Source organism: Arachis ipaensis, chromosome B3 (assembly GCF_059453495.1).
Source record: "Arachis ipaensis isolate K30076 ecotype BB chromosome B3, ASM5945349v1, whole genome shotgun sequence".
Taxonomy (NCBI): Eukaryota; Viridiplantae; Streptophyta; class Magnoliopsida; order Fabales; family Fabaceae; genus Arachis; species Arachis ipaensis.
In genome coordinates, this window is record NC_142438.1 from 139,641,813 (window position 1) to 139,655,381 (window position 13,569).

At 38.4% G+C, this 13,569-nt stretch overlaps 1 protein-coding gene across 1 annotated transcript; it reads right to left on the reverse strand.

Moving 5' to 3' along the window:
• Nucleotides 1-4,963: 4,963 nt before the first annotated feature.
• Nucleotides 4,964-6,742, reverse strand: LOC148572609 (uncharacterized). The gene is made up of 3 exons (XM_088507649.1): nt 5,970-6,742; nt 5,501-5,927; nt 4,964-5,422 (listed from the first exon to the last, which is right to left on the reverse strand). The coding sequence occupies exons 1-3, from the start codon at nt 6,740-6,742 to the stop codon at nt 4,964-4,966; spliced, it is 1,659 nt and encodes a 552-aa protein (XP_088363775.1).
• Between the last annotated feature and the right edge of the window lie 6,827 nt (nt 6,743-13,569).

Below are 13,569 nucleotides of genomic sequence, written 5' to 3' on the forward strand. Positions count from 1 at the left end.
TGCAGCGGCGACTATCTGCCCCAGGAGATCAGGGCTCGGCTGCACAACATAACCGAGATAGAGACCGACCAAACCATAACCATCCCGAATTACCATCACGTACAATTAACTGTATTTCCGGAGGTTTTGCAGGTGGAGGAGCCACAAGTTCGGCAAGGAAAAGATCTTACTGAGCTATCCTCTCCATCAACACCGACCAATCGCCACCTACATCTCCACAGATAACATTCCAAACAGGCGATCATGACTACAGCATAACAAATCTGGATGATCCAGTCGTAATCTCCCTACAGCTCGGAGATCTCCTCATTAAAAAGGTGTTGCTCGACCCAGGCAGCAGCGCCGATGTCCTCTTTTACTCGACCTTTCAGAAAATGAAACTGAGCGATAATATCATCCGACCCTCCACTGGTGACTTAGTAGGATTCTCAGGTGAGCGAGTCCCGGTAATGGGATCTGTGTGGTTACAAACCACACTTGGTAAGTTCCCTTCATCAAAAACTTCGGACATTCAATACTTAGTTGTTGATTGCTTCAGTACCTATAATATTATACTTGGCCGACCTTTTTTAAATAAGTTCGGTGCTATAGTATCTACAATTCATCTCTGCGTTAAGTTCCCTTTGCAGGATAACACAATTGCAACCATTCATAGTGACGCCCGAGAGGCCAGGGAGTGCTACAACAATAGCCTCAAAAAACCTCATCGTAACACAAAGGCCCAAATCCACAACATCGGCAACATTAACAACCAACACATGTTGGCAGACCTTGATCCTAGAGCAGGAACACTGGAAAGGCCAACCCCAACAGAAGACCTGGATAAAATCTACTTCACAGAAAACACGGATAAATTTACATACGTCGGATCAACATTATCTTCAGAAGAAAAATCTTCGTTCCAAGCATTCTTACAACAAAATGCCGACCTATTTGCATGGACCCCAGCCGATATGCCAGGCATCGATCCATCCATCATATCCCACAAGTTAGCATTAGATCCATCTATCCGACCTGTAGCACAGAAAAGGAGAAACCTCGGACACGACCGAAAGCAAGCTTCCCTAGAAGAAACCAAGAAGCTCATCAGCGCGGGCTTCATCCGAGAAATCAGATTCACAACATGGCTGGCGAACGTCGTCATGGTTAAAAAACATAACGGTAAATGGCGCATGTGCGTTGATTTCACAGATCTCAACAAAGCATGCCCCAAAGATTCCTACCCTTTACCATCTATTGATTGTTTAGTTGATAATGCCTCTGGTTTTGAGAAACTTAGCTTTATGGATGCATATTCTGGTTATAACCAGATCCAAATGCATCAATCCGATCAAAACAAGACAGCTTTTATTACTGAATATGGAAACTATTGTTATAAAGTCATGCCATTTGGCCTTAAGAATGCAGGTGCAACGTATCAACGTCTAATGGACAAAGTCTTCGCCAAACAAATCGGCAAGAACGTTGAGGTCTACGTTGACGATATGGTCGCCAAGACAAAGATCGGCAACAACCACCTTGACGACCTCACAGAAATCTTCGGGCAACTAAGACAATACAACATGCGGTTAAATCCCGAAAAGTGCGCATTCGGGGTTCAAAGTGGTAAATTCCTCGGCTTCATGCTCACTAGCCGAGGTATTGAGGCAAATCCTGAGAAATGCCGAGTAATTTTAGACATGACAAGCCCACAAACCATCAAGGAAGTCCAGCGGTTAACAGGGAGACTTGCTGCACTTTCTAGATTCTTGCCCTGCCTAGCTTCTAAATCATCATGTTTCTTCCAAACCTTAAAAACAAAAAGAGCTTTTCAATGGACTGATGAATGTGAACAAGCATTTACAACCTTAAAAGAGACTCTTTCAAAACCACCAATTTTACACACACCCCTACAAGGGGAGCCACTATTATTATATTTGTCTGTCACTAACTGGGCTATAAGCTCTGCTCTTGTTGCAAAAAGGGAACAGAAGCAGCTCCCAATCTATTTCACCAGCAAGACCTTACAGAACGCAGAGCTCCGTTACCTGACCATTGAAAAGCTAGCACTCGCACTTGTCTTCTCAGCCAGAAGACTCCGACCATACTTTCAGAGCCATGAAATCCATGTTAGGACAGATCAACCTTTACGACAAGTACTACAGAAACCTGAATTGGCTGGCCGACTAGTCAAATGGTCGGTGGAACTGTCAGAATTTGACATCAAATACGAAAGCCGAGCATCCATCAAATCACAGTTCTTGGCCGACTTCATTGCCAAGTTCTCAGTCCCAAAGATAACTGAAGATTACATTGAATGGTCTTTATACGTCGACGGATCCTCCAACCCACACGGGTGTGGCGCAGGTATTATAATTGACGATGACCACGGCAACGTCATCGAACATTCCCTCCACTTCTCATTTAAAGCAAGCAACAATCAAAGTGAGTATGAAGCACTAATTGCCGGCCTTACACTCGCTGCCGACCTTAACATCACCGAAATTAAGGTATACTGCGACTCCCTCCTTGTCGTCCAACAGGTAAACAAGCTATACCAAGTAAAAGATCCCTTGCTCTCTAAATACCTGGATGTCGTCCAAAATTTACTTTCAAAATTTAACAAATATGAAATACAGCACATACCAAGGGAGAGTAACGGCCGAGCTGACATTCTGTCTAAACTCGCCAGTACTCAACCAGACAGGTCATCATTTTATCAATCAACATTACTTAAACCGAGCATTGAAATAACCCATGTCTTAAGTGTGACACAGGAAGCAGACTGGAGATCTCCATACATACAATATCTCCAAACAGGGATCCTGCCAGGCGACGTCGGACACACTCGACAGTTTCGACGACAAGCTTCCTTTTTTACAATTTATAATAACTGCCTATATAAACGAGGATTCTCTCGTCCACTACTTAGATGTCTTTGCAGATCAGAAGCAGAGCTTGCGCTTGCGGAGGCACATGAAGGGGTCTGTGGAACACACCTCGGAGCCCGAAGTCTACATTCAAAAATCCTCAGAGCTGGATTGTACTGGCCGACTATCAGGCAAGATTGTCACACAAAAGTCAAAAATTGTGTCAATTGCCAAAAACACAGCCCGATAACACATCTCCCGGCCGAACTCTTACACTGCTCAGAGGTTAGCTGGCCATTCAACCAATGGGGAATTGATATCCTCGGACCTTTCCCCACAGCTGCAGGACAGGTAAAATTCCTTGTAGTAGCAATTGATTATTTTTCCAAATGGATAGAAGCACAACCTCTAGCCAAGATTACATCACAACAAATTCTTTCCTTTGTTTGGAAATGCATTATCTGTCGATTCGGCATTCCTCGGCACATTATCACTGATAATGGTCGCCAGTTTGCCGATCAAAAATTCACATCATTTTTGCAGAACTTAAAAATCAAACAGCACTTCTCGTCAGTAGAACACCCACAAACAAACGGGCTAGCTGAAGCCGCAAATAAAGTCATATTACACGCGCTAAGGAAGAAACTGAACGATGCAAAGGGTCTATGGGCCGAGCTTATCCCAGAAATCATATGGGGGTACAATACAACAATTCACTCAACCACAAAGGAAACACCTTTCCGCTTGGTCTACGGCTCAGACGCAATGATACCTGTGGAGATCTCCCAATCCTCACTACGCACAGAATTGGCCGACCTAACTACACAAGACAAAGCTCGGCAAGCCGAACTTGATCTCATTGAAGATCTCCGATCATCTGCAGCAATCAAACATTTAGCAATGCAACAGCACATCGCCCGTAAATATAATCAAAGACTACAACCAAGATCTTTCCAAGTCCACGACCTAGTACTCAGAAAAACAGAACAAGCTAGGAAACCTACAGCGCATGGCAAACTAGCAGCTAATTGGGAGGGCCCTTACAGAATCACAAAAGTAATCGGCAACGGAGCTTATCGACTACAAACATTAGAGGGTAATGATCTCCCTAACACTTGGAATGTATCTTCCTTAAAGTTATATTACAGCTAATACCAGGGACAGGCAAGTACTCTTTTTCCTACTACCAAGATTTCTCCCACAAGGGTTTTGCTTGGAGAGGTTTTAACGAGGCTAGCCTACCTGGGCCTTTAAATTCAAAGGTCTTACATTAATAAAATTCCCTTTTCCAGTCAACATTATTCTTTACTTTTTCAAAATTTCTCAAAAATCAAAAGACCGATCTTAATTATATCCGACAAACATCCGATCCAATCTCGGATTCCGACCATTATATCAGATAAATATCCGATCCAATCTCGGATTCCGATCATTATATCAAACAAATATCCGATCCAAACTCGGATTCAAACTATTATATCAGATAAACATCCGACTCAATCTCGGATTCCGATCATTATATCAGACAAATATCCGATCCAAACTCGGATTCAGACTTTTATATCAGATAAATATCCGATTCAATCTCGGATTCCGATCATTATATCAGACAAATATCCGAACCAAACTCGGATTCAGATTGCTACATCAGATATATATCCGATCCAATCTCGGGTTCAGATCATTATTTCAGATAAATGACCGATCTTACTCGGATTCCGATCTTTTCGGTCACCAAAAAAATCAATCCAAGTTGAATCCAAACCCAACTCAATCAGATAAATGTCCGAATTAAACTCAACGAATCCTATGATTCAAATATCACCACATACCCGACCAATTTCTGTCATTAACACAAATATTCTCATACTTACAAATCGGCTTCCAAACTAGCCAAACTACCACATTTCGATTAAATCTCATGGTATTTCACCATCTCAAAATGGCACCATTACAAACCAGATATAAACCCAAATATCAGCATCATATTATAGTCATAGCATGCAGAAACAATAACTAAACAGAAATTTCCAAGTTTGTTCCTCAAACACAGTAGCAAAACATAAGTTAACAAGTTCAAAAAGCCAGACTCATGGTCAAAATATGTCTACAAACTACACATTTTCATCTCCTTGCTCAGCAGCACCATCATCTTCAACCATAGCACCATCCTGCACTATTTTGCCTGGATCCATTGCCGAAACATCCACCTCCGGAGCCAGAAATTTAACCTGAAGAACAGCCCTCTCAAACCCTTCAAGGAAAGAATCAAGAATTTCTCCCTGCTTATTTTTCTCCACTTCCTTCAACCGAGCAGTAACCTCAATCATACGAGTACTCATAGCAGATAAGTCAGCTTCTTTCTTCTTTAAATCCTCAACATCTTTGGCATAACTCTCCTTCACTTCTTTCAAATGCTTCTCCACATCACATAACTTCACCTCCAGCTCAGAAACTTTAGCAACCTTTATAGCCAACTCTTCCTTCAAACTCGGATCCTCCTTTTTCTCAACAAACTTCCGATGAATTTTCTCACGACTCCGCCCTAAACTCGCCAACCGAAGGCCCACAACCTGAAAATCAGCCATTATCACAATTTTCCATAAAACCAAAACAAAATTCAAACACTATAGCTCAAGAACATAAAATACCTGCATATACTGGTCAATCGCCACATCCCCCACCTCTTCCGCCAAAATAACATCGGACGGGGTCTGACACACCTCATCAGCAGTAACCATGAAGGGATAATCTTTTCCCCAGAGAGAAGACCCCTCACTCCGCTCCACAAAATCATGTAACCTTCTCTGATTATCATAAAAACTATGAACCTCTTCCACCAGAACATCATCTTTCTCATCTTCAGAAACGTCTGACAAATCCACCACACCGCCCTTCCTTTTCCTAGCAATAACCTTTCTCCTCCCCGGCTTTGGTTGATCAACCTCACCCACACCTACAACTTTCTCAACTTTTGACGTTGAGCCCTCCTTATCCAAGTTTTTACTTCTCACACGAGACCTCAGCTCCGCCGCAGACACACCAGGATATTTTCCACCTGAAAACAAATAAAAACAACTTCTCACCAATGCATTTCAAAGACCGAATACAAAATTAAACCAAACAAGCTCACCTAAGTAATCCACAACAGCCTGTTTATTTTCCTCCCACTTCAACAACTCAAATACCGAGATCAATTCCTTCCTATCAATAGCTTCAATAAGATATTCAATAATACACTCATCCCTAGGCTTGATAAGCTCCGGGCCGAGTATATTATTTGGCTCAGAACACCACCAAATCGGAAATTTCTCTCCCAAATGCTCGTCCACATAAAAAGGAAAATCCCCCTCAACACTCCTTACCTTCAAATACATTTCCTTAAATTCCTTAAACGATGACTTATACAGCTTAAATATAGCAAACCTCGGCGAACTATTCAAGTTCACCCACCCACCTTTCCACACACCCTTCGCTTGAAAAAGCGAGAAAAATAACTCTACAGATGGCTTTTCTTCCAAAAAATCCATCAAAACCTCAAATGCACGAAGAAAGGCCCACCCATTAGGATGTAATTGAGAAGGAGCACAGTTCATCTGCTTCAAAACCTGACATTCAAAATCACTAAATGGAAGCTTAACCTTCAACTCTTCAAGCACACAACTATACATAAAAAAGTATTCAAAACCCTCACCCCTATGAAAAACCCTATCACTTTCAGAACAGGGCAGCAGCTCCAGTTGAATTCCAGAACCAAACCTAACAACTTTACTTTTATCCACCTCATCTACAACTTCCTGATCCAAGAACAATGACACACGATTCCTAACATCTTCATTAACCCAATCATATGACCAATCTATCCTCTCTTTTTTCTCCTTCTCAAAACCCATCAAATGGCAACCAAACAGAAATAGAAGAAGAAGAAACGAAACTCAATGAAGAAGCAAATAACAAAAGTTTTTTCACATACCTCTTTTACTCATTCTCTTCTTTGAAAAAACTCCAACAGCCAACCTTATCTCACTAACCCAAGAAATGAAGACACTGCACTAAGTGGATTTCCAGTAACAGTTTCCAAGGAGTTACAATAACCCCTTCAGTAACAAAGTCCACTCAGTCACCTCAACCGCCCAAAGAGTAGCCTAGGAAACGACAGCACACTTAATGCCATCATTACTTCTCTCTCTACATTTAAAAAACTGTTCCCTATTTATTTATTTTTTATTTTTTAACCATTTTTTAATAAAACAACTTGAGCTGGGGGCTCCAGGTCCAGCACATTCGCCGACAAATACACAACCGCCGACTTATGCTTCATTTAAAGCTCAACCTGCTTCATTAAAACATACTCTCAGGCTAAGCTTGGGGGCTATGATCGGGACCACTACAAAGTCGGCATTATAAACCATAACTCGGCAATTTACGTTATTATTCGGCGTTACAGTCACTGGTCGGCAATCAATGTCATTTATTGGAAAGTAACGTTACAAATCAGCTCACCGGACTACTTCACAAAATGAAACGTCTAAACTAACATTCACCCTTATTATTGCTCTTGAATACGGGCAATAAAGCAGGAACGTAACCAACTTATACACTATCATCTATAAAAAGGTATGATCTTCTATTCTAAAGGAATAAGAAATTCTCAATACTAACTTAAGCTTCGGAGTGCCTTTGCAGGTATACTCCCCCCTTGTTTCTTGCTCAAAGCTCTACGTGATTCACTCTTGGAGAAAAGCTCGGCTTATCACGGTACTTGAGAAGTCGGCCCCGAAGGTAATAGCTCGGAACCAACTTCCAGAGACTAAGCTCTCCTTCTCCAGGTATCCATACAGGAACAAAACCCGTTCACAAAAAGGCAAGAAAGGGAAAAAAAAGAAAAAGAATAAGAAAGGCCTAAACTGCCATTCTCATAAGCAACGAATCAGTAATGCAGTCATTGTGAAAGAGAAACAAACGTATAGAGCAGTCAACATTAAAGAATACACATCACCTTGCATTGACACCTCACAACTCATTTCATACTCTGAAAACAACATGCCAATATCACATTTAAAAAGTGAAAACAATAAAATTATGTTTTTCGCTTTCACTTCCTCTTTTAGTTTTTCCTTTTCACAATTTTAAAAACATTGAAAATGGAAAGAAAGAATAAAAATTTAAACTAAAAAGTCCTTATAAGATTGGATGAAACAGATTATACCTGGAGGAGCATATCCAATAGTTCCCTTTAACACAGTTGTGCTAGATTGATTATGAGGATCACCATTAGTCATTGAGAGAAGTCTTGCTAGTTCTTTTGAAAAACAAAATAAATGAAAAAACAGAATAAATATTATTAAATTACTAAATTAAAATAATTGAATTAATGACTTAAAATGTTAACAAAAAATAATAAATTCTACTAGTTCTTTAATTTTTTCTTATAAGCTAATTAATCTATAATGTGAACGTGGTTATCTAGCTAGCATTATAGTGATCTATATATGCTTGGCGGCAAAGTAGTATAGCCCACAAACAATTACAATAGCTCCAATTACGTTGTAAATTAACAAGTTAGTATATTTATTAACTGACTAGTGTCTCAGCAAGAACTAAACATAATTAATGAAACCCTATTATAGACTTTCATATGGAACTGACCTTCCAAGATGAATTTGCTCAGCCAAGACAATGGTACCCAATACAGCAGTGATAATCATAATTAGAGGACTGAAAGAAGTCATAAAAACTGGTCCACGTTCCCTGGTCACAACTCCTTGTACATAATATGCGATTCCAAAACACACCACTCCCTGGTTGAAGAGCATTAAATTATTTATAAATTAAATCGCCATACTAATAATAATAATTAAATTAAACCAAGATAATAAGTCTAATATATTACTCACAGAATAAACACAAGCAAGAAGCCTTGAGTCCCATCCAATGGACCAAACACTCATATCACGCTCGAATATATATAAAGGTTGCAATATAAAGGGGTTTAGGGCTAACTGTAACCACTTTAATTAATTCCTAACAGCCGACTGAGTCAGTTATAGAGTTGCAAGGGAAAAAAAGAGAAGGAAATTTACCCAGAGAATAAAACAATGGCTCAAAATTCAACACTGCAGCAAAGATCGTGAACATGCAGCAGAAAACGTTAGAAATTTCTCGTGCATTATTGCCGCATCCAACAGCCAAGGCCAAACAATCTGAAAAAGAATTAAGTATTTAATGAAATTTCAACCTCAAGTGCTTAATTATTGAACAAATTAATCCCTAATTTAAAAACTTAATACATGCAATGGAGGAGGTGGAGGCGATGGCAATGCTGTGGGAGGAGAGGATCTGCGTAGCAGCGGCGAGAAGGAGCAGTCGACGGTGACATCGAGATCGGCAGCGTGAAGGAGCAGTTGGCTGTGGTGTTCTGAGATCTGAGGAAGCGGCGGTGGAGGTCGAAAGCAGCGGTAGCTAGCGGAGGACGAGACGAGCGAGGGAGATCAGAGAACGAGCCTTCATCAATCGTGTATCGTGTATCAGAGAGCGGCAGTAAATGAAGAAGGGGATGGTAAGTTTTGATTTTATACATTTGTGATAACGGCGGTTCAAAACCGCCCTAATCATCAGAACCGCCACAAATACAAAATCAATTATGGCAGCAACAAAAAATGCCATAATATCTGGACATTACGGCGGTTCTTTAAAGCCGCCGTAATATCAATGCCATTTTAAACTCTTTTTTTGTAGTGTGGAGTTTGACACTCATCCAAATCCTTGAGACCTAATAGAACCAGAGCCACAATCTAAACATAATTAACTAATTAAGTCACAAAATAGTAAAACACAAATTAGCAGCACATTAATATGCAAAAAAAATACAAAATAGCAGCACAGCAAAGCATTCAGAGTTAATAAATAATCATTCAATAAAAATACAAAATATTCAATAATTAATATGATTTCTGAATAGAACAATCTAAGTATAATTAACTAATTAAGTCACAAAACAGTAAAACACAAACTAACAACACATTAGTATGCAAAAAAAAATCACAAAATAGCAGTTCAGCAGAGCATCTAGAGCTAATCAATAATCAAATAATCATTCAATAAAATACAAAATATTCAATAATCTATATGATTTTTGAATAGAACAGCCTAAGCATAATTAACTAATTAAGTCACAAAACAATAAAACAGAAACCAGCAATACATCAGTATGCAAAAAAAAAAACACAAAACAGCAGCACAACAGAACATTCAGAGGTAATCAATAATCAAATAATCATTCAATAAAAACACACAACATTCAATAATCATTCAATAATCAATATGATTCTGAATAGAGCATTAAAAAAATGAAGAGCACTAACCTTCGATATAAGCAGGGCAGAGTATAATGGAGAGCGATTGAACGCGATGGACGACGGCGAGCAGGATGACGACGAGTAAGGGAAGAACAAGCGACGACCCCACCATTGGTGAATGAGGAAACGGTGGCTGAGCTCGAGGAAGCAGCTGCGATAGTGACAGCGAACAGGGGTCGGAGACTTGGAGCACGAGTGAAGCTAGATGGGCCGATGGACGACGAACTTTGAGTGTGACGGACGGCGGTAGTATGCTACTCCTTGCGGCGGTGGTGTAGGCTTAGATGGCTAATGTTTTTTGGTTATGTCAATGAAAGAAAGAAAGGGAGAGAGGGGCTCGGGAGAAAGGGCTATGAGTTCTGTGATTCACGGACGGACGGCGACAATAGCTCGACGGATGGGCGGCGGCAGAGACTCGAAGAGAGGCTAGAGTTGGAGAAGGGGGACTGAGGCTGAGAGTGAAAGGAATGACTGAATGAGAGTGAGAGTGAAAAACAGGTTCAGTAAGCCAAATTTGTCAAAACAACGCAGTTTCTTTCAAACCGGTCAACAACTAATCGATTTCCAGCTGATTCGGCAATTCACCGATTTTTTAACAGCAATTTTAAGAGATTAATCAGATCATAATTACTAGCAGTTTACAGTTAGACCAGTCGGAGTGACCAGTCTGATCCGATTTTCAGACCATGACATATCTAATACTAAACTATTAATAGAGGGTTGTCAGGTAGTGGAAATCCAACGTGTTTTACAGGAGAGAGCTTGAGAGTTGGATTCATTATGGTGATCCTTATGCGGTGTATCATCTGTGGTCTCTCATTTACTCATTTCTTCTGCATCAATATTTGGGATTTTGGGTTATGTATCAAGTAATATTAGCTTCAATGTCTTTAATGTCTTCTAACAACTCTCCCTTCAACTTCTCTGATCCCTTTAATGTCCTTCTGTTTTTTCATTCATTCTTTGCTACATACATTTATTTCTTCTGACAACTCTTTCTCTTCAACTCCTTCCTTTAATATCAAGTAAGATAAGAAGAACAAAAAATTTCAAATTTAAATTTTGAATAGAAAAAACAAGCATATTTATAACCCTTCTTCCATTATTCATTATATTCTTCTGGTTGCTTCGCCCATTTTTTATTTTTACAATCTGTCATCGTGATCATGGTGGTGGCGGTGGAGAGCATGGTTATAGTTGTGATTGCTACAACTATAGTGGGATGAGTCACATGGCTTGGGATTGTAACCAAGGAGGCATGTATGGCAGGGATGGTAAACGCAAATCTGCTACAACTATAGGGATTTTGGATAATTTGTAATGGACTGCCCAACAAACTCTTTGAAAACAAGGTTTGATCACATTCAATTTTCAGAAATTTTCAATTTCAAGGTTTTTCGTTTGATGTTTTTCAAATTTTTGTTCAGATCTACTATATTTTGAATTTTTTTATTTTTAAAATCATTTTTTTTGCTTCATCAAATTCTACAGTTTCAGTGAGGTGTTCAATTATGAAACTCTAAGACACAAAACCTTATCCATTCCGGGTAGTGATTCAAAATATCTTGATAAAGAGGACTTAAGAATTGAATATTTTATAGTGTTCTGTATACATCAATTAATTCATTTGTAGTCTCCCATTCAATTATTTATTTTTTTCAAGTAAATTTTACTTCTTATTTTCCATGACTTCTGACTATTTCTTCCTTCAATTAATTCTCTTTCATCACTGATTATTTTTCATCCATTCTCTACTTCTATATTTATTTTCTCTTCACCTAACAAGTAACAAAAACTTAGAAATTTAAAATTTAAAATTTGAATGGCAACAAAAAGATATATTTATAACCCCAACATTTATTGTTTAGTGGAATTGTATAGTTGTTTCTTCACTTATTTTTTTTGAATCCATCATCATGGTGGCGGTGGCATTGCAATGAACATTGAGATAGGAGTTAGGCGGTGGATGAGATGGCGATCACTATGGTGGTGGAGCAGAATATGGAGGTGGTGGTTATCAATGTAGTGGTGGTAGATTCAAAGGAGAAAACGGTTGAATATAATAGATCAGTAGCAAAAATTGAGCAGCGATAATTTAGAGCACATGCAGCAAGACTAGGAAAGCATAGAGCACATTAGTGACGTGTAAGGAGTAAAATAAAGGTATGTGATTCACAATCATTGTTTGGAACTTATTTATGCAGCAGCATTGTTCATGAGCAATCCAACTTTTAAACTTTTCAGATAATACCGAGGCCTATTGAACATCCTGAGATCCCAAAGTGAAACTATGATGGATTTGACACTGGACAAACAACAAGTGCAGATAGTGAAATATTCTTATAGTAAGAATTCTCAAACTAATATTTCTATTACTTTTGCTATCTAATTGTATGGTCACAGGCTTAAAGAGTAATTTTAGTTTTTTAATTTGTCCAATCCTCAAAAAATCTTCAAAGATCCTTTTCGGAATGGTGATAATATGTTGGTAAGAGCTGTTATGTGCCTTATATCTCTAAGAAATGTGAGGGCAATGACATGTTGACTGAATTTGTATTATTATGTTTGTGATTCTGCTTGATTGTGTGTGCTGTTTTTTTTTTCTAATTTAAATCTGCTTCATTTTTAGAATTGAGCAATGCTATGTAGCCTGCAAATATTATCATTTCTGGCTAGCAATAATTTGTACCTATATTTACAGATATTTTACACTCAATAAACATATAATTTGCATGTATGTTTACCAAGAGTAGTTTCATTATTCTAAGCATTTTATATGTTTAATTTTGCACATTTCTTTCCATACTTAATTTTGCACCTTCATTTTGATAGTGATAAGATACAAACAGATGTGATTGGTCCTCTAATTACTAACGGAATCGTTTAATAGGAGCCTTAAGTTCTTCTAATTGCAATGAAAAGGTTCACTTAGAACCACCTAAAAGGAATAATACAAGAAAATTCCTATGGAAATTCCTCCTCATCAAGTTCCTAGTTTGCAGTTCACATCTTGGGATGTTGATGACTTAATGAAACTATTAGTTATTGAACCACTTAAAAACTTAAAATACCATGTCTCTCATATTATCTTTTGTTTACTACTACTAATAATAATTATAATAAATATGATTATGAGTAAATATTAAATAAATATTTATATTATTTGTATAAAATATATTTTAAGCATTCTAACTATTTTCTATTTATTGAGTTTTATGTATATGTTTTGTATTAAGACTTTTTCCTTTAACTCCCTGTCTTGCTATTCTTTTTGCATTTATTAGGTTATGCAATTTATAAATGAATTATGATATATTAAACATTTTTTTTTTGTTTCTTTTTCTCCTATTAGGTAATTCAAT